Source organism: Hydra vulgaris, chromosome 01 (assembly GCF_038396675.1).
Source record: "Hydra vulgaris chromosome 01, alternate assembly HydraT2T_AEP".
NCBI lineage: Eukaryota > Metazoa > Cnidaria > Hydrozoa > Anthoathecata > Hydridae > Hydra > Hydra vulgaris.
This window is the reverse complement of record NC_088920.1, coordinates 746,690-767,049: the sequence shown is the minus strand read 5'-3', so window position 1 is coordinate 767,049 and position 20,360 is coordinate 746,690. Positions and strand designations below refer to the sequence as shown.

Here is a 20,360-nt window from a genome sequence, read left to right as displayed (position 1 = left end):
CATTGGTCTTTATTGAATGTGGCACCAAAATTAATGCAGTATTTTATCAAGAGAGTGTCCTGAAGGCAATTTTGCAACCAGAAACCAATTTGTTACATCTTAATGGAGACTGGTGTTTTCAACAGGATTCAGCACCAGCTCATACAGCTAAAACAACGCAAGAATGGCTTCAACAGAATTGCCCTAAGTTTATTGCTAAGGATGAGTGGCCTCTGACCTCTCCCAACCTGAATCCACTTGATTTTTGCGTGTGGGGTATTTTGAAGTCTAAGGTTATCGCTAAACAACATCCCAACCTGGCCTCCGTGAAACAAATGATGATCCGCGAATGGGAAAAATCTCTTATGAAAACCATTCGTGTCGCCATACAACCATGGCGTCATCGGTTATCCTTAACAGTGGACCAAAAAGAAGACCGATTTGAATAATTCTTAGTATATTTACACTACATATGTTACTTGATCTGTTACTGTAACTTCAGTAGTTTGTGTATGTTACATTAAAATTAAATTGATTGTGAAATACTGAAACAATATTCCGGTCACCCTGTACAGTGCCAACAAATAAGTCAAATCATGGTTAAAAGTATTCAAGGCTTGTCTTCGTATTAGTCAAACCATCTATGTTTTCTTAGTTAGGTTAATAAATTTTTGTCGTTTAAATGTTTAGTAAATTATTTGTTATTTATTTAAAAAGTAAAAATAACTTAAGGGTTCTTACTGTCACGTGATCAAATTGATTGTTTGAATTAACTTTCTGGTTCTAACGACAATATCTTGTGATCTTCTTTCAGATCCTAGCTTATGTTTAATTGTTAGCAGTTTATGTATGTGTGCATCTACACGTTTGTAAGTGTATTTATGCTTACATATATATATGTATATATGTGAGTGTTTTTTTTACTTTAATTATGCTAATATTGGAATTTTTAATTGTAACACGATATATGTGGAGTATATATAATTGAACCGTAACATTTTAATGCGAGTAAAATTAAAAAAAAAAAAAAACTTTTTTAACTTTTTTTAAACTATTTATCGTGAGAAGGTAAAAGAGTTTCTGCGTTTGCATCAAATTAGACGTGTGCTATCACGTCAAATTAGACGCGTGCTATCACGTCAAATTAGACGCGTGCTATCACGTCAAATTAGACGCGTGCTATCACGTCAAGACTTTTTTAATACTAAAGTAAAAAAAGTACGTTTAAGACAAAATGCACAATTTTTTATCTAGAAAGACTTTTTATCGGCTCAATACTCAATATTTTAAAATTCACTCTAGTACAAATTTGAAAAACATTATTACAAATTTATTTTTTAAGAAAAAACACAATGTTCCTAAGAATACTCTTGGAAATAAATGAATAACATAAACGCATGACATGCGGCAACAAATTTTGAACTAAAGGATATTTTGCATCATAAAAAGAATGTCTCAGAGTTATGTTCATCTGTTCTTTTATCACAATATGGATTAGGATGGTCAAGTATTGAAAATATCCCATTTGTAACCTTTGAACCTGTTAGTAATTTAAATTCTCGTAAATCTTCTAAAGCGAAAAATTCTTCACCCGGGTATTTTTCAGTTAATTCGTTGTAGGCGTATCGATATGATTGAATAGGACAGGACACATTAAAGTCAGACATAGGATTTAGAAACGTATATTTCACTTTTGATTGCTCTAAAATAAAACGCACTTCTTTCATAATTTCTTGTCCAAAATAATCAAGGCATTTATGAATATAAGGTAGCGACTTGTTTAAATGATTCTCCAGCTCTCTAATGTAAAAGTGATATTCATCTAAAGGAATATGCATAAATATATGTTTTACTTTAATCTTCTGAACGCTCTCTTTAAGCCAATTTAAGTAAAGTTTATGATAGCGGCTCAAACCTTTTGGAACAGTTATAGATTTTACTTTTGTTCCTTCTTTTATAAACTTAAACACTTCATTTCTTGTAATACTTAGCGAGAGTGCTCTTACAGCGCCCGGATCGGATAATTTTTTTCTGTTGTAAAATTCAATTTTCCAACGACAGTCCCAAAGGCATACTCCAGAAACCATATGATCAATACTTGATGGAATTTTTCCGTAAAGTCCCTCCCATAAAATATACCATGAATTTCTAAAGTGACGAGATGTTAACAAGACATTTAGAGATTTTTTGATAGCAGTGTCATCAGATACTTCAAACCCAGCTACTTTAAGTTTACTTTTATCGGTGTTGTTGATACTCATTTTCAACTGTAGATAAGAAAGTATAGATGCAAATAATAAAGCGTAAAATAACAAAAAAATATTTAAGTATATAACACCAATATAACACCAATATAACACCAATATAACACCAATATAACACCATAAAAATATTTAAGTATATACTACAGCAATTATGTAAAAGATAATAGTTAGTAAAGTAACAAATTTGGTTAAAAATCATCAGTAAATGATTTTTAACCAAAATCACAAAAACCTAATAAATAAGTAAGATGTTAAAGATATTAAGTAAATTTATATACTTGCTTGACATAATTTCCGGAAAAGTTTGTGTTTTTAATTATATAAAATGGATAACTAGGATAATTACGATTCAAATTTAAAAAATACCTCCTACAATGCAATTAAGTTTTATATCCTAAACTAAATATGGTGTGTTAAAAATAACGCAGCTTAAATCCTATTGTTTTAATTTTTATTTTATTGAAACTATATTTCAATACGTATTTGTTTCGTTGACACGCAATTTCAGCGTATAATAGGTGTGACCATGCATTATTACAGTAAATGTAAGTTAAAAAATAGGGCTTACTTTCCATTTTACATGGTTTACTTGGCTAATTTACTTAAGTAAACCATTAACTTTACTGATGAAATACTCTATTTACACTCGTTCAATTTTTTTTAATGTTTAATAGGGTAGATTAGGGTAATATGAGCATACTTAAAGATTTCTTAGGTGTAAGTAGTGAAGTTAAGGTTGCTTTATATTATTTGAACTGTCTTTATGTGGTGATAAAGGAATCAATACAAATAGCGTAAATTTATATGCAGTAATTAGCGTCTATCATCTAATTAAAACGCTGTTATAAACGCTGTTCATAAAGAAAAATATCTAAGCTAAAAATCAAATCCATTTTCATATTTATTGTTTTCATTTTTACAGCAGTTTTTTTCGATTATTACATATTATTTCACTACAGTTTTTTTAGATTATTAAATATTAGCTGAGAATTCCTTCTAAATCAAACTTTTCTTGACTTTCTGTAACTTAAAGTGCCTCCTTTGTATCTGGTTTTTTATTGTCTTTAACTTTTGTTAGACAAAAATTAAACAACTGAAGTTTTTTTTTAGGTTTATTTTGATGATCAAGTATTAAATTTACATTATTTTCGTCTCCATTATAAAGTCTTTTTAAGTGTGGAGAATCCGAGTTATAAGTTTAGTTATCTTGAATGTTTTTTTTTTTTCTCAACATTATTCTCGTTTAGCTTTGTTTATCGCTATCCGCTTTGAATTAAAATTTGTTATTGCGTGAATTATAATCGGTAAAACTGATGGAGTCATTAAACTCTTCGTTTTTACTAAAAATAATTTCTTGTCCAACCGTTATGTTCAAAAAGCTTAATACTCTATCACACAGCACCAGTTTTTTTTTGTGATTCTATTTCAATAGTCTCACATTTATTATAATTTCAAAGATTTTACTAGAATGGTATCCAAATCCTTTTTCTGAAATATATTTGAAGGGAAAATAACGTAGGTCATTAAAATTACAATTCCTCAAGTCTTTAAAACCTTTTTTCTTAATACCAACAGTATTTTCTTTTTATTTTAAGTTTGTTGTGATATTTAAAACTGTCATTGTTATTGTAGATACGTTGGCTGCCATTATGACATCCATAAAATATTTTTTTGCACTAACAACTAAATCGTTGTTTAAAAATTGCAGAGAAAACTTTGTTTTGTTATTTTTATGAACAAGAGTGTTTTGTAAACAAAACGGCTTTTTTGTAAGCAACACGAATTTTTTTTTATCGTAAGAGACATAATCAATTTATTGTATATCATAATCCAACACTTGCTAATCATAAAAGTACTTTTGCATCTTAAGAATAAAGAGTCAGCTTTAGAATAAAAAGAAGGAAAACGCTATATAATTGCTATTATTTGTATATTAACTTCATAAGAGTTACATTGATTATTTTCATTGTTATTGAATATAAGCTAGCTTTTATTGTTCTTCTTTATTATTGTTTATATATTGTTTATTATTATGTTTTAAAATAAATAAAGAATATACTTTATATATTGCTTAAATATTGTAATTAGCATTTTTCAATTAACTAGAATTATACTAATATAGTATTAGTAGTTTCAACACGTTTATTTAATAAAACAAAACTCGGAAGAGGAGTTGATTATATTAGAAAATTTTTTGTTTTATGAAAAACTAAATTTGTTAAAAAAGAACATCGTCTTAAAATATTGCAGCAAATTTTGTTAAAAGAGAACAGTAAGGACACAACAACAGAGCTGTTGTTTCAGAAATTAAAAACTTTTAATTGTAAATGCCACCTTTAAAAAACAGTATGATGGGTCTACAATTAATAACCATTTACATGTTTTATTCATGGTCAACTGTTTATATGATCCAGCCATTTATTTTAAAGATGATGAGTTTTTTAAACAATATAAAGAACAAGTTAATGTCCAATCAATAGTTGAAAAACCTGAACTTTATATGTTGGCACCTTGCCAATCTTCTGATGCCCAACTTGTTTACTCAAAAACTAGAAATGAGGACAATCAAATGGTAAAATATCCTATTAGTGTTGAAGGCATTTTATTATTTGACGAGATGCGATTGTTTCATGCTGATGCTCCAGCTTGTCAATTCTTTAAACTTTATAAAAATTTAAAGAAATATGAAATTATTGACGAATCACATGAATAAAGAAAAAGTTAATTGTAAAGAAAATAAAAATAGTTTACAAATAAACTTGACGAAGAAATGCTTGGAACTCAAAGACTGCTCTTTTGAAGAGAACTTTCAAACCTTTTCACTTTTGAAGACTTTCAAATCGCGGTATGAGCCATTTTGTTTTTGTGTGCCAACTTAAAAAACATACATAAATTAAAAAGCATAAATTAAGCTCTTTTATATCAAGAAGATTATACATCAATTAAAGATTTAAATCTAGATCAATATGAAGTTTTACCTTGTGAAGCATTGCATGATATATAAGGTCATATTTCAAATTTGTATGATGAAATAGGCAATCATCTCAGTTAAAATTAAAAAAATCATCAGATCATCTTCGTTAAAATTAGAAAAAACTAATCTATCAGATTGTTGAAAGAAATTTATTACTAATAAAAAAGTAATTCCTGCAGAAAAAATTGAAATTGAAGGTGATTTAGGAAATGTCTTTGTAATTTACCCTAATAGTCTTACAAAATTCGAAGCATGGTTGCCATCTGGTGTTTTTTAAAAAACACCTGATGGTCTCACAAAGCAGTTTAGAATTCAGCAATGTTCCTAGAAACTAATTTTTCTTAATAGTAATTTTCTTAAAAAAGCTATTTTCTTAAAAGTTATTTACTTAAAAACACCAACATGCTTTGAATTTTGAAAGACTATTAGAGTAAATTACAAAGACATTTCCTGAATCACCTTCAATTTCGATTTTTGGCTTTAAAGCCAGATTTCTCAAATCTGGTTTGTTTTTTTATCGTTTGACATGGATTTTTTGTTTTGGTTTATTTAAGAAAGTCTGGTTTAAATCTTGTTTATATTATAGTCTTTGGTCTTTTTTTGTTTTATCTGGTATGTTTTTTAAAATATGGTATAATTCTCGTTTATTTAATAATAAATCAATTTAATCAAGTTTTTATTTCATGAAAAAAGTTAATTTGAGGGAAAAAAAGATTTCCATTTTTTTATTTATTGAAAAACAATCAAGTTAAAATAATTGAAAGAAATGCGCACATCAAAATCATAAAACATAAAAAAGTTTACTTGTAATGTCATAAAATGTTGCTTTTGTCCCTTCAAAATGACAATTTTTAAAAAAAAATTTGCCTGTAATTAATGTTGTTTTCCAAGTTGAAAAGGCCTTTTCAAATCTACTGTAATATCTTAAGGTTGCAAAAAGTGAAGAAACTAAAAATTAAAACAGAAATCGTCATTAATCATAAATTAATTGACATTGCATCATTAGAGCGAGTCGAAAAACTTATAAGAAAAATGAGTTTCTAGAAACACCGCTGAATTCTAAACTGCTTTTTGAGACCATTTAGAAGTTTCCTGAGACCTAGACCTCTGCAACATAGATGTCTACTGCCTTGGCTGTCTATGTGCTCCGTTTCTAACAATTTTGTTCAGTCTTCTCCCAGGTCATCTGCATAAAAATCAGACTAAGAAAATATTAAGCCATTTGGATCATATTATATTTAATGATGCAAAAGATTCTTTACCAGGACTTTAAAATAATGGAGTCAATTATCGCAAAGGTTGGAAAAGAAATCTATCCCAGTGAAAAATAAAACCGCGTCCCACATGGGTTCCGCGTGGGTTCCGTGTGGGATTGATGGGATTTATGTGGGACGGATTTTCCCATGTGGTATCCGTATGGAAATTTGTCACCTTAAACCCATGTGGGTAATCCCACATGGGTTACATGTGGGAAACATATGGTATTTACACACATGGGAAATCCCACGTGGGTTTCCTGTGGGATTTGCATGGGAATTATTTTAAAAGCTGGAAACTAAAAAAAAAAATTTTAAATCAACATTGCATTGCGTTGCGTTAATATTGTGTGAAAATATTTTATATTAATAAAGAGAATGGCAAGCAAGTATGTAAGTACCACGAATAATTTTTATCTTTCTTTATAGAAATAAGATTAAGATTTGTGCAAATAGACGTATTATTAGGATAATATAATAGTTATTTGAATATAGATCTTGAGTAAATTATTTGCAAACAATTAACTGATGTTAGTTGAAATGTTGTCAAAAACCAATCTTGCATGTATGGGACACTGCAGTGTCCCACAGTACCACAGAACCACAGAAAACTGAACCCAGAGGCTTTATTCTCAATAACACTGGAGTACCACAGTGTTATTGAGAATAAAGCCTCTGGGTTCAGTTTTCAAAGTAATATGATCTAAGTAATGTTTAAATAAAATAATATGCTTTAAAATGCATATAGTTATACATATAACTCCTGATAGTTAACTATATGTATAACAAGTTATACATATAATTTGTTATAAAAACTTATTTTTTAAGGTTATGCTTGAACAAATTAGTACCAAATAATTCAAATTCAAGATTTAGTTAAAGTTCAAGTTAATGTTCTTATTTATTCATTGTTTTTGTTAATTTTATATTTATTTGTTCAAATTTATCAGTTAGTACTATATTTTACTACAGTAAGAATGTTTATCATTGTTGAACGTGATTTTATTAGTAACTTAATTTTACTATCAACATATTTTGACAACACCCTTTATACTTTAAATGATGACAGCTTTACTTTTCTATTGATGTTAAATTTATTACGTTTCAATAACTCAGATTGAATTTTAACTGAATTATTGTAAGCTTTGTAGGGGTTTGTTGTATATCAAATGTTGTTGTAAATAAAGTAAAAATAATATATATATATATATATATATATATATATATATATATATATATATATATATATATATATATATATATATATATATATTATATATACACATATTTATATATTTATATATATATATAATATATATATATATATATATATATATAATATATATATATATATATATATATATATATATATATATATATATATATATGTATATATATATATATATATATATATATATATATATATATATATATATATATATATATATATACATATATATATATATATATATATATATATATATATATATATATATATATATTTATATATATATATATATATATAAATATAACATTAAAACAATAAAATTGATACAAAATTTCACTTTAAAACGAATACCATTAGCATTGTGATGATAATAGCATTAGGAAACTAGTATTTATGTATTATTATTGTACTATAAATAAATAGTTTTTTAATTCATTTTAAAAAATGGAGACTGACAACTAATAATTAGTGGAAATAAATACAAATTATAAAAATCATGACAACTTTATTTATTATTACTAAATACTATATTAATGTTAGTCTACAAAGTTAAAATCAGTTTAGAGCATTGTTATTAGTTCTTTTGCGATTCGCACTTCCACTTCTGTCTCTCAAATTTATAAAATAGGTGGTCAAAGCTTGCTCAATAGGTAGGTTCTCAGCATAACAATGCTTTTTTCTTACACTTTCTAAAGAGAAATATGGCAAATTGATTACTTATTTTACCTAAATCGTAGGGTCATCTATGCATAATGATGTCAGATGATGACCCGGTTTATTGAACAACTTCACCCTTTACCAAACTCAGTCATATGAACATGTTAGAGAATGTTCATATGATATTTGAACATCACAAATTTAATAATATTGTTGTGATATGTTATATAAATAATTCCATAATAGATTATGATATGAAAATAAGATAGGATATGAAGGCAATGATCAAAGAATAAATTTACTTATAGAAATTTAGATATTTGTTTATTATGTGTTTTTTATGTTTATTATTTGTTATTATGTTTGTTTATTATGTGTTTATTATGTGTGACCGCGGCCTTCTATAATAAAAGGCCTTGACATCGCGCAACAAAGTTGTTAAACTGAAGGCCAATTCCTAATACTTTGTTTACATTTTCATCTTTTAACATTAGACGAAAGTTTGTGTTCGCGCTTTTTTAATAAATCTTTAAAATGTGATTGGTTTATAAATTAGATAGCCCAACATCAAGACGATAACATTGTAAGGTTCAAAGGCGTTAACATTGTAAGGTAATAGTATTGTCAAACTAAGGATAATTTTTTTTAATAATTAAAATGCCTTAAAAATGCCTTTAAAATACTGTGTATCTCTTTGCAAGTCGAACTATCTCAACTACAACAAAAATATCAATTTATTCAACTACAACTACAATATCAATTACAACTACAACAAAAATATCAATACTCAACTACGACAAAAACATCAATTTATAAATTCCCGAAGAATCTAGAGGAGAGAAAAAGATGTAGTGAAGCTATCCCAAGAACTGGTTTTATTGTTACAGACTATATAGCATTATGTCAACTGCATTGGCCAAATGAAGCACCTTTTGAAAGCAAATATGGGAAGCAAAGACCTTTAAACCCACCATCTGTTTTTAAAATATTCCGCCTAGTTGTTTAGCCACACCAGCAAGTAAAGTTAGAAAAAATGTAACTTCAAGCGGTTTTCAAAGCATTTTACCAGATGAGTTAAATGATTTTCTTAAAGAGGATGAACTTATATTTGACGATATTCAATCTTTGTTAAGTGATAATAACAATGTTATTGTTTTCCAGCTTAATAAAAAAAGTTTGTACATACAATCAAAAATGTACAAACTTGGTGTTCCATTATTTATTTTAGTAATTTTCAATGATTATTTATTTGTAGCTAACCATAATGGCACAACTTGTAATATTTCATATTTAGCTGTAAACAAATTAAAGTTAATAAAAACAAAATCAGCTTTATTTGAAGCAGTTAGCTTTTTAAAAAATAAAGAAAGTTCGCTTCTGTCAAATATTCTATTCGAACACCTTAATGCTATGAGAAAAGTTAATGTTGGTGAAGTTTTATATACTTCAGATATTATATGTAGAGCATATGAGTATTTTGCTATGCTACGATGTTTATATGATTGTTTGTGTATTGACTACAAGTTGCCAAGTATAAGGACTTTAACCCAGTTGAGATATATTGATAAAACTTTTTTTTTGCTTGAATCAACTTTTGTTGGTATTTTTTATTGTTGGTGATTTTTATTGTTACCATTTTTAGCAAAAAAAATTAAAAATACAGTTATCTTTCTAATATATAGATATATACTTTGTTATGGTTCTGCTTGTTATTGATACTATTTAATATTACATAAATATTCTTAATGAAATTTGAAATACGAAAAACATGATTATCTTTTAACAATTTTTTGGTTTTCTTTTTATATTTCCGTTTTTACTAGAGATTATTATTAGAAAACATAGACTGCCATTACACCCTACCTAATATAAAAATATATCAATATAAGTAAAAGTGAAAGTTTAATCGGCCTTCAGTTTTTACGGCATTTTGCGCGATGTCAAGGCCTGTTATTATAGAAGTCTACATCATTGAAAAAGTAGGTTTTTACATTTTTGTTTTTGTTTTTTTGTTTAACTACTTATCCTTATTGATCACTTTTTTTCAGGATTCTCCTCATGGGTTCAAGCTCATTACGCATGATATGTGTTCAATTACGCATAATACGTTAGTCATTGTAAGTAATAAATTATGAAATAATTATTTGTGAAATATTGTAGTTATTAATGACTTCAAACTGGCTAATAATTAAAATTGCTCGACTAATAAGGTTCCTCATTAATATTTCTCTCTCTCTCTCTCTCTCTCTCTCTCTCTCTCTCTCTCTCTCTCTCTCTCTCTCTCTCTCTCTCTCTCTCTCTCTCTCTGTCTCTGTCTCTCTGTCTCTCTGTCTCTCTTTCTATATATATATATATATATATATATATATATATATATATATATATATATATATATATATATATATATATATATATATATATATATATATATATATATATATATATATATATATATATATATATATATATATATATATATATGTATATATATTTATATATATTTGTATTTATATTTTTTTTTTTTTAGAAAATGTTTGAAGAAAGTTAGAAGATACTAAAAACCTTGGTATTATACAAGCCGAAGCGATTTAATTAATTCAATTGATAAAAAACGGCGTGTAAATCGCAAAAGAAAAAATAATATTTTTAATATTCGTTTTGGATGTATTGATTAATAGCATTTATTTTTAAATAAATTCATTTTGCAACACGTTTTTTAATTTTATAAAATTTCGTCATAATAGTTTAAGGTAAATCCCACATAGGTTATAGGTGGAAAACATCACATGTAAAAGATCAAAAATGCTACACGTTTTGAATACCAAATGGGATAAAGTAGCAAATACCAGATTAAGTTAAGCCTCTCTGAAAGCTTTGATGATTAATTTTAAATTACTTAATTTAAGTAATTTTTAAATTAAAAGAATTTTAAAAATTATCATAGAAGCATTCGGACTTTCATTTGTCTAGTATTGACTACTTTTATACCATTTGGATTAAAATATGTGGCATTTAAGATCTATAACATGTAGTATTTTCCACCTATATCCCATGTAGGATTTACCACATAAAACCCATGTGGGATTTACCATATGAAACCCACATGGGACAAAATAATAATCCCCATATGGGTTACATATGGTAAAAACCCACGCGTATCCCATATGGGATTTACCATATGGAATCCATGTGGGATTTACCATATGAAACCCACATGGGACAAAATAATAATCCCCACATGGGTTACATGTGGAAAAAATCCACGCGTATCCCATGTGCGCTTTTTCACTGGGATATCCATATGCGGAAAAAAAATATATATTTTACAGGTTGATAGTGTCGGATTTAGTACAGGTGTTAGGGAGTGAACTACTTTCCCCACGCTACTAGAAAGGCTGGACTGGAACCCCATTAAACATTCAGACCTCCACTCTCTCTCTCTTAGAAATTATATTTTAATAGTCAAGGGTGAATTTTTAGATAGAAAAGCATTTTTTCAAAATATAAAATAAAAACAAGCTTTAAAACAAAAAATTATGATGTTTATGTATTTTTTTGGTCTGGTTTATTTCTGGTTTATTTTTGTTTCGTTTTTGGCTTGTGCCCGTAAAAAAACCTGGCAACCCTGATTCAAAGGAGAAGAACCTGTAATCCAGACTTCAAAAATATTGGAGTACCAATAGGAGAGGATGATGTAAACTGTTTACAGTAAAATTAAATTTTAATGTTTTAACTTAATTACGGTTATTGAGGTAATACCTTATTAATAGTGTTGTATGTATGTATGTATATATATATATAAATATACATATATATATATATATATATATATATATATATATATATATATATATATATATATATATATATATATATATATATATAAATATATATATATATATATATATATATATATACATATATATATATATATATATATATATATATATATATATATATATTATATATATATATATATATATATATTTATATATATATATATATATATATATATATATATATATATATATATTTATATAAATATATATGTATAATATTAATTAAACAAAATTTATTTAAAAAGAGTCTGTAAGTTTCATTTTGTTCGAGAATTCTTTATGGAAACATTACATTGATAATACGCTTGTTTTTCAGCTATATATAATAAAACAATGTTTTTCAAGTTAAATAGTTATGTCTAACGAATTAAAATAATGCAATTTTAAAAAGATAATTCTTACAAGTTTTATGTTAACAGTCTTAAAAATAAGTTGAAACAATTTTTAGATTGTAACTTTATACCTTTTTTATAGTATAAATTTACTGTACCTTTATTAGTAAATGTACAATTTCTTCAAGGAGAATAATAAGCAACGAGTTTTTTCCATACAAATAAAATTTTGATAACATAAAATTAAAGTATTACTTAAGCCAAACACAAGTTACTTAAAACTTGATGCTATAAAAGTACTTTAATATTTAAATAGAGAGTTAATAGTTGATTTTAGAAAGCCTTTGATTGATTTCAATATAAATCACTTTTAGTTCTTCTTAGTTGAAAAATACCATATTAAGTATAGTAATAATTCTTTTAGTTAAAAAACACCATATAACTTATATATGCAAAAGAAATTATTGACGCTAAATACGTATGCATAATCTTAAATTATAAAGTTCTCGGCACCGAAGCCTACCGCGGTATGCATAAGTTATAAACGAAACAACCAATCGAACTTTACTAAAGCTATAAGCTTTTTTTTTTTAATAAAAAACTGCTTTCCCGCCTTAGTACACTTGAGATGCTGAATTATATTTAAATTTTGTTCAAAATAGTCTCCATAACTATACAACATTTTTTTTATTACCGTATAAAAACGAATGATAACAAAGTTTGATGAGTTTGTGAATTGAATTGAATTTGATTTTATTTAGAATCAATTAATTTGCGATCAAGGATAAATTTTTTTAGTTATTACAAAATTTAATGATACTGTAGATTAGTGAATCATTAATTATAAAGCATATTGACAAAGAGATGCAACATCAGGCATCTCTATACTATCTAATGTGTAGGGCAAATTATTAACGAGGCAAATTGTCCATTATGATAGGAAACTTTTGAATAAGTGGACCGTATGAGAGTCAATTGCTTCCTGTGGTAGCATATTCCAGGACTGTGTAACGCGAGTAGTAAAAAAGTTATGTCGCACTTCGCAATCGTTAACAACTTGTCACTGCAGCTGTATGTTATAACTTCTCTTGCTATATGCGTTGTTGAAGATCGTTTGAAGCACAAAAAATTAACATCATCAATTTTATTTACAATTTTAAACTGTTCAATAAGATTTTCTCCGGCTTTTTCAGTGTTGTCAATTTAAATATATTGAATCGTTGCTTATATGGGAGATGTTTGATTGAGGAAACTTTTATTGCACGGCGCTAAACTTGTTCAAGCTTATTGATATCTTTTTTAGGTAATGAGACCATGCTTGAACAGCGACCTCCAGGTGTGGGTGCACGTATGTGATGTAAAGTATTCGCAAGAGATGAATGCTTCTGGTTCGGAATACTTCCTTGAGTAGGCCCAATTTGTAATTGACTACTAAGACTGCAGACTCCACTTGGGCACGGATTTTATGGTCATTTGGTATCAGAACACCTAGGTCTCGTTCAGTTTTAGTTTTCTTTAGATTTTAACGAGTATCTTTTGTGTTTGTCTTTGAATAGACTTAATTTATGTTGATTAAATTTTATGTTGCTTTATTTAATCTATTCATAGATAAATCTATGAATAGATTAAATTTTATGTTGCTTTATTTTTATCTGGAAGTTTTTTTCATTTTTCACCACAAAAAAATCCTTTTAGCTATGCCTTAAAATTATTCAATTATTCACTCTTCTGGAAGGTTGGGTGATTTGCATCTTAAGAAACAGTTTCAACGTTATTATTATTGCATCACTGGAAACCTACTTACAATAGTGAGAAGCAGATAGATCGCGGCAAAAGAGATATCAAAGTTCGATCTTTTTTATAAATGGCAAATATCTTTCTTGGAGGCATCCTTTAATATTTAGATTAGCCGGAAATGATTTTTAAGAGATAAAACAAGTACACTTCATATCACAGTTGTAAATTGCCTGCCACAAAAGAAACATGACAAAATTTATTCTCGCCTAATAGTTTCTTTATTTACAAGTTTATCTATGTTCTCATTGTAAAGTTGTTGATCAGGAATGTGTGAAAATTTTGCCTTGCCATATGTTTTGTTGCCTTCAATTATGCACATTTTCTAATTTCCCCTTATTTTTACCAAATTCTTTGCACGATAAATTCCTTTCATTTTTTATTTGAGCTTCTCTGATGTGCATTTTTATATGCAATTAATTTCATCATTTTTTGAGGCTTTTTGGACTTAACCACGTGAGCTCTAAAATTTTTTAGCAAGATCTCTCTGTGACAAAGTTCTTGTTACTGAACTGATAATCAACTTTAACGTTGTAGATTTATGGAAACTTTTCTTTCATTCACTTCAATGCTTTGACTAGAATTTAACTTAGTTATATTATCCATGACTGTTGATAACAGCTCTGGCGCAGTAGTTAGAGTCCTGGCTCAAAACCAAGAGATTCGACGCCGGCTCTATTCCAACGAGCAATGTTAAAAAGGAAAGAGGCGTGAACTTCCTGGTCAATTGCTCCTCAGCGTTGCTCTGTGATAAGACCAATAGGTCTGCTAGGAGCACCTTAATAACCAAAAAAAAAAGGTATTTTTTTATTTGTTCAGCAATCATGCGACACAAAATCTGTTTAAACGACACCAAATCAATAGGTTTTGAAAATTGAAAACTTTCAAAACTACTTTAGGTTTTTCAATTTGTTTTCACGACGTTTCTTGATATTTTGATTTTTAAACAAAAGTTTATTGAAATAATTGAAGACTAGATTGTAATATTTAATTAAAAAATGTTTGAAATCAAAATTCTACACTAAATAAAAATAAAAAATAAAGAAAAAAATGGAATAAAAAATCAAATAAAAAATGCTTTTTTACGGTTTCTTTATGAAAATGATGGATTAAATTATAACAATTTTAGTCAAGTTAAAATAAAAAAAGCTTTACTAGAAAAACTAAAGTAGTTATGATAATAGTGGTGGAAAAATCAAATGTAAAGGGCAGGGTGAATAAAAAAAAGCAATTGCTTTTATTCAGCGTTTTCGGAGTAACTGGTCAGCTTTGTGTGAATAAAAACATGAGCAAATTTGCTGAAAATTTTTCTTCACATAAAGCTGACCGATAACTGAGTAAAGTAAATTGTTTTTTTTTTAATTTACACGTCCAATATATTAAATAAATTCAAAAGGAGTTCAGTTTAAAGTTAGTTCTAGTGTGGCTATATTTATTACTTATGTTTAAAACAAAAAATGGATTATCTCCAAAAATATTTCAATCTTATTTTAATAAAATTAACCATTAATACTCAAAAAAGTTTTCAGATAACAATTTTATTGTTCCAAAGTATAAATTAAAATTAAACTTCCTATTTAATTAAATACCGCGTACCTAATCTGTGGAAAAAGTTTCCAGATATTGTTAACAATAAACAGACTACATTAGAGCAATTTAAGGACGAATCAAAACAATTTTTATCATTCAATGATAATAATCCAACTTTAAATGTTTGTTTTAAACTAAAAACAATCATATAAAAAATAGATTTAATTGTATCAGTGATTAATATAAATTGATACAAAATATTGAAAATAAAAAAATATATATATAAAATACCACTGATGATGTTAATAATTTATCTAGTTATTATATTAATTATAAAATTTCATTTCTTGTTGTCTTTTATCCTCAAGAAATTTTATTTTTTCGACTTTTTTATTTTTTGTTAATATATTTGTTAAACATTTTAGCAATTGTTTTCAACACTTCTTAAAAAAAAAAAAAAAAATTATTTCTAATTATATTAGTTATTTTCGGTTTTCGTTTCTATTTGTTATTTTATATATATATTTGCGTTACGGTAATATAGAATTTATTGCTATTATTTTTTTTAAATGGGGCTCGGCGATAAAGCTGAATACGCCTTTTCTTGCTCCAGCCAATAGTTTATATAAATGTATTTGCAATGTAAACATTTTTAAACGGCAAAATAAATAATTACAAAAGTTTATGTAACGACATTGAAAAGAGAACTTAATTTCATATCTGCTTAAAAAGCAATAATCGATTTGCTGCACGTAGCCAAGGAAAAAAAAGACTAATCTAGAAAAAGAAATTTTTTACAGATTAGGTCACTATCAGGCAAGATGACAAATGCTTTGATAAATACTTACTTTGTCACCATTATTAACTTTATCAGGAAGTGATATGAAGTCTTTCCAATCCCGGCACATCAAAAACCACAACAAAAGTCGATGGAGTTTAAGCTATCCCTTAGAGAGGCACTATGTATCCAAAAAGTGGGTCTCAAAGATAGCTGAGCATTCAGTACAATTCAGCACAATAGTGGTAAGAATATTTGCTTATGATAAATGGTTTTCTGAATTCTTTAGGCATACTTTGTTTTTATCACTAGTAGCAAAGTTTAGTGCAGCTAAAAACCTGATTGAAATGAGCAAGACAGTTTGGGAATTTTAATAGATTTAAAATGAATTTAATCAAAATTAAACCTTCTGTTTCAGCCTGTAGTATTTTTATATTGGCGGTATACTATAACAAGCTGTATTTTTTCCGAAGGAGAAGAAGTAGAGCTTTTTACTGATATATAATATTATGCATATTGGCTTGGTTTAATTTTTTCATTTTTTGTGAGACAAGAGTGGAATGGCTCTGTTTTCAAATAAAATTTTATTTAAAAACTTTAGGTTAAAAAATTTTTGAGTTTTTACGATGTTTTTTAAAAAACAACAACACACATTTACAAATGAATTTAGAGATAATTTATGAATTATGAATTATGAGAATTTATGAAATATGAAAACGAATTTACAAAGAACTTATGATGTTTTTTTTAAAAAAACAACAGCACAAAGTTGCAAAAAAACTTACATGTTTGTTTCTTATGATAGAAAATTTCAATAGTTGTTGAAATTAAGGCGCTTCTTTTCTCATTCAAGCTTTACGAATTTTTGCTAAAAGATAAAGGCATTGAAATATCTGGGCGCTGGTTGACACGTCAAGCTTTTATTTGATTGGTGAATCAAATTTTTTCATCAAGGTTTGTCCATTAATTACACAACGTAAAACTTATTTAAAAGATAGAAGTAGGAGATCATTTTGCTCATTTGCGCGTTGATTTTTACGAGTTTATTTTTTTTTCTTTGTAATTCACCGCCTCAAGGCCAAGAAGGTCACTACAGATAAAGAGGCTACTTTTGGTTATAATCCTCCCCCAACTCTATAACTCCAAAACACTTACTTTGACAAATGAGGTCGCTGTGCGGTGAAACAAGTTGAGCGCGGTATTAAAAAGGACGTGGTGGGAATCGAACGCCGAATCTCTAGCTTATGAAGCAAGCGCTAAACCACTACACCACTACGGCAGTTATTTATATACTTGATTTAATTAAAGACTCTGCGAAGGTAAACTTGTGATCTTTTTTGTTTTGTCTATTAGTTATATTTAGCATTGCGTAGTTTATGAACAATCATGTGATTTAACTACCTCACATGATTTACATTACCGCAAACCGTTTAGTTTGTTACTATTTTTAATAAGAAGGCTGTATAAAAGCATGATGATAGGACCCAGGTCACGCATAAACTTCTTAAATATAGTTATGTTGAAATATAATATCTTCAATGTTATCTTATCTCAGATTTTAACTAACGATTAGTTTAACTATATAATAAGCACTTAAAATTTCAAAATAAGTTTAATAAAAAACGTCATATACAAATAATCTTCTCGTGATTTTAAAATCAAGATCGATTTCAATTCTTTTTTCTATTAGACATAAAAAAGAAATGTTAAAACTTAGAAAAATCTATAGTTTTTTACAAATTACAGATTGCACGTTTGACATCATGAAACATGAAACTCTAGTGGAGGGCCGTCCCAAAAAGATCTTAATAATAAGTCAGATAATCTTTTGCCAATTAAGATCTTTTTAGTAAAAACAAAAAATATATTTTAATATATCTTGGTTATAAATCAATTCCAAACGCTTGTTTACCTACAAAAAAATACTTAACTTAATAAATAATAATGAGCAATTGCTTTTACTCTAAGTTTTTAGAGTAATTGCTTAAACTACGTATGTATGTATATATATATATATATATATATATATATATATATATATATATATATATATATATATATATATATATATATATATGTATATATATATATATATATATATATATATATATATATATATATATATATATATATACGGCCTAATACGAAAAAGTACTCAAAGTTTATTCTCTTTTTTGTCAACTTTTAGCAAATGAATATTCATGTTGACACATGAGAGTGTAATTAAAATATACCTTTAATACTAAAAGTAGTTTATTCAACTCATTTCTATGCTTCCAAAAGTTACGGCTTTTTTTATTGTCGCATGATAAAAAAAGAGTCTTTGTAAAATTTTATTTTAAGCATGAATTTATTTGCATAATCGGATTTAATTTAACGTGAAAATGGAGCTAACATGTTCAAATTGTTGTTGGTCATATTTTAAAATTATTAAAATATATATATTTCAAGAAAATAAGAAAAGAATTTTTGCAATTTTCATGTAACGTAAGGTAACAAAAACATGATTAAGTTTTGTTTTTTCTAAAATTTAGTTAAAAAACATAAGTTTTTGAATAAGATATGCGAGAAAAAACATAGATATATTCACAAATATAAATGCATCATAATAATTTAACATCTTATTAACTTAATATCATCTTAATAATTAAGATGTTATATTATTATCAAGTTATAGTAATATAACATCGCATAATATAATATCATAATAATATTGTTTTATTTTAGCGTAACATTATCAATTTATTTTGTCATAAAAGTAATATAGCAACATAAATTAGGATCTTTATATATTTAAGTTATATGCATTATGGTGTGATGTTATTAAATACTGATATACATCTTAATAACAACCATTTAGGTGTTACATTGTTAATTAAGTTAAACTTAATGCATTTAGTTTATATATATATATTTATAATTTATCAAATTAATAATATAACATAGCATTTTATAAAATAATAGTAGCATTATATAAAATAAGATGCTAGAGTATACTATATAATATTTATAGTATAAAATATATATTATATTTTTTATAAGATGCTTTATTGCTATGATGCAGTTATGATTTAGATAACATGCATTATTATTGAGTTATTATATTAACTAAAAACAACAATATCTTTATATATAATAATAGAACTATGTATATATTATCAAAAAACAACTATATTATCATGAATATTCTATTTCATAGTTTTTTGCTAAATGGTACACATCTCTTTAAGTATAACGATGATAGGTCAATTAATTGTTTTAATAGCTCTATTTAGTTATACTTAAAATGGAAATTTAGTTAAATTGCTCAAGATCAAATTTGGCGTTATGCTCCGCCTGTTGGTTTAAATGATTACTTTAATGCAGAATGTTTTAAAAAATTTTGGTTGTCTAAAAATACATAGAGATATTGTCAATCAGATTAACATTGATTTGTCACCACTCACATTGAGAAGCAATCCATATTCTTCTGAAACAAAAGTGCTTATATCAATGAGGTTTTTTATCAAAGCAATGTTTTAAAAGAGTAGTTGGTAGAATTAAAGAATGTTTTAAAAGAGTAATTGGTAAAAAATATTAGTCAATTTAAAAAAACTAGCAACGAAACGGAATAATCTTTTGATCTTTTATTGTTAAATTTGCTTGTTATTAATGGACTTGTTATTAATGTATATAATTGATCTTTTATTGTTAATATTTATTTTTGTTCTGTATTTCTTAGCAATATCT

The 20,360-nt window shown here is 26.6% G+C and overlaps 1 protein-coding gene and 1 long non-coding RNA gene across 2 annotated transcripts; one reads left to right on the top strand and one right to left on the bottom strand.

The window, feature by feature from the left end:
* Positions 1-1,260: 1,260 nt before the first annotated feature.
* Positions 1,261-17,521, bottom strand: LOC136074719 (uncharacterized). The gene is made up of 2 exons (XM_065787058.1): positions 17,417-17,521; positions 1,261-2,246 (listed from the first exon to the last, which is right to left on the bottom strand). Exon 2 carries the CDS (start codon positions 2,238-2,240, stop codon positions 1,419-1,421), a length of 822 nt encoding a protein of 273 aa, XP_065643130.1. The 5' UTR covers positions 2,241-2,246; positions 17,417-17,521; the 3' UTR covers positions 1,261-1,418.
* LOC136074985 (uncharacterized) lies at positions 6,768-11,068 on the top strand. Its single transcript, XR_010635625.1, has 3 exons — positions 6,768-6,866; positions 10,407-10,475; positions 10,886-11,068. It is a non-coding gene; the product is annotated as an uncharacterized LOC136074985 (long non-coding RNA).
* Positions 17,522-20,360: the final 2,839 nt, after the last annotated feature.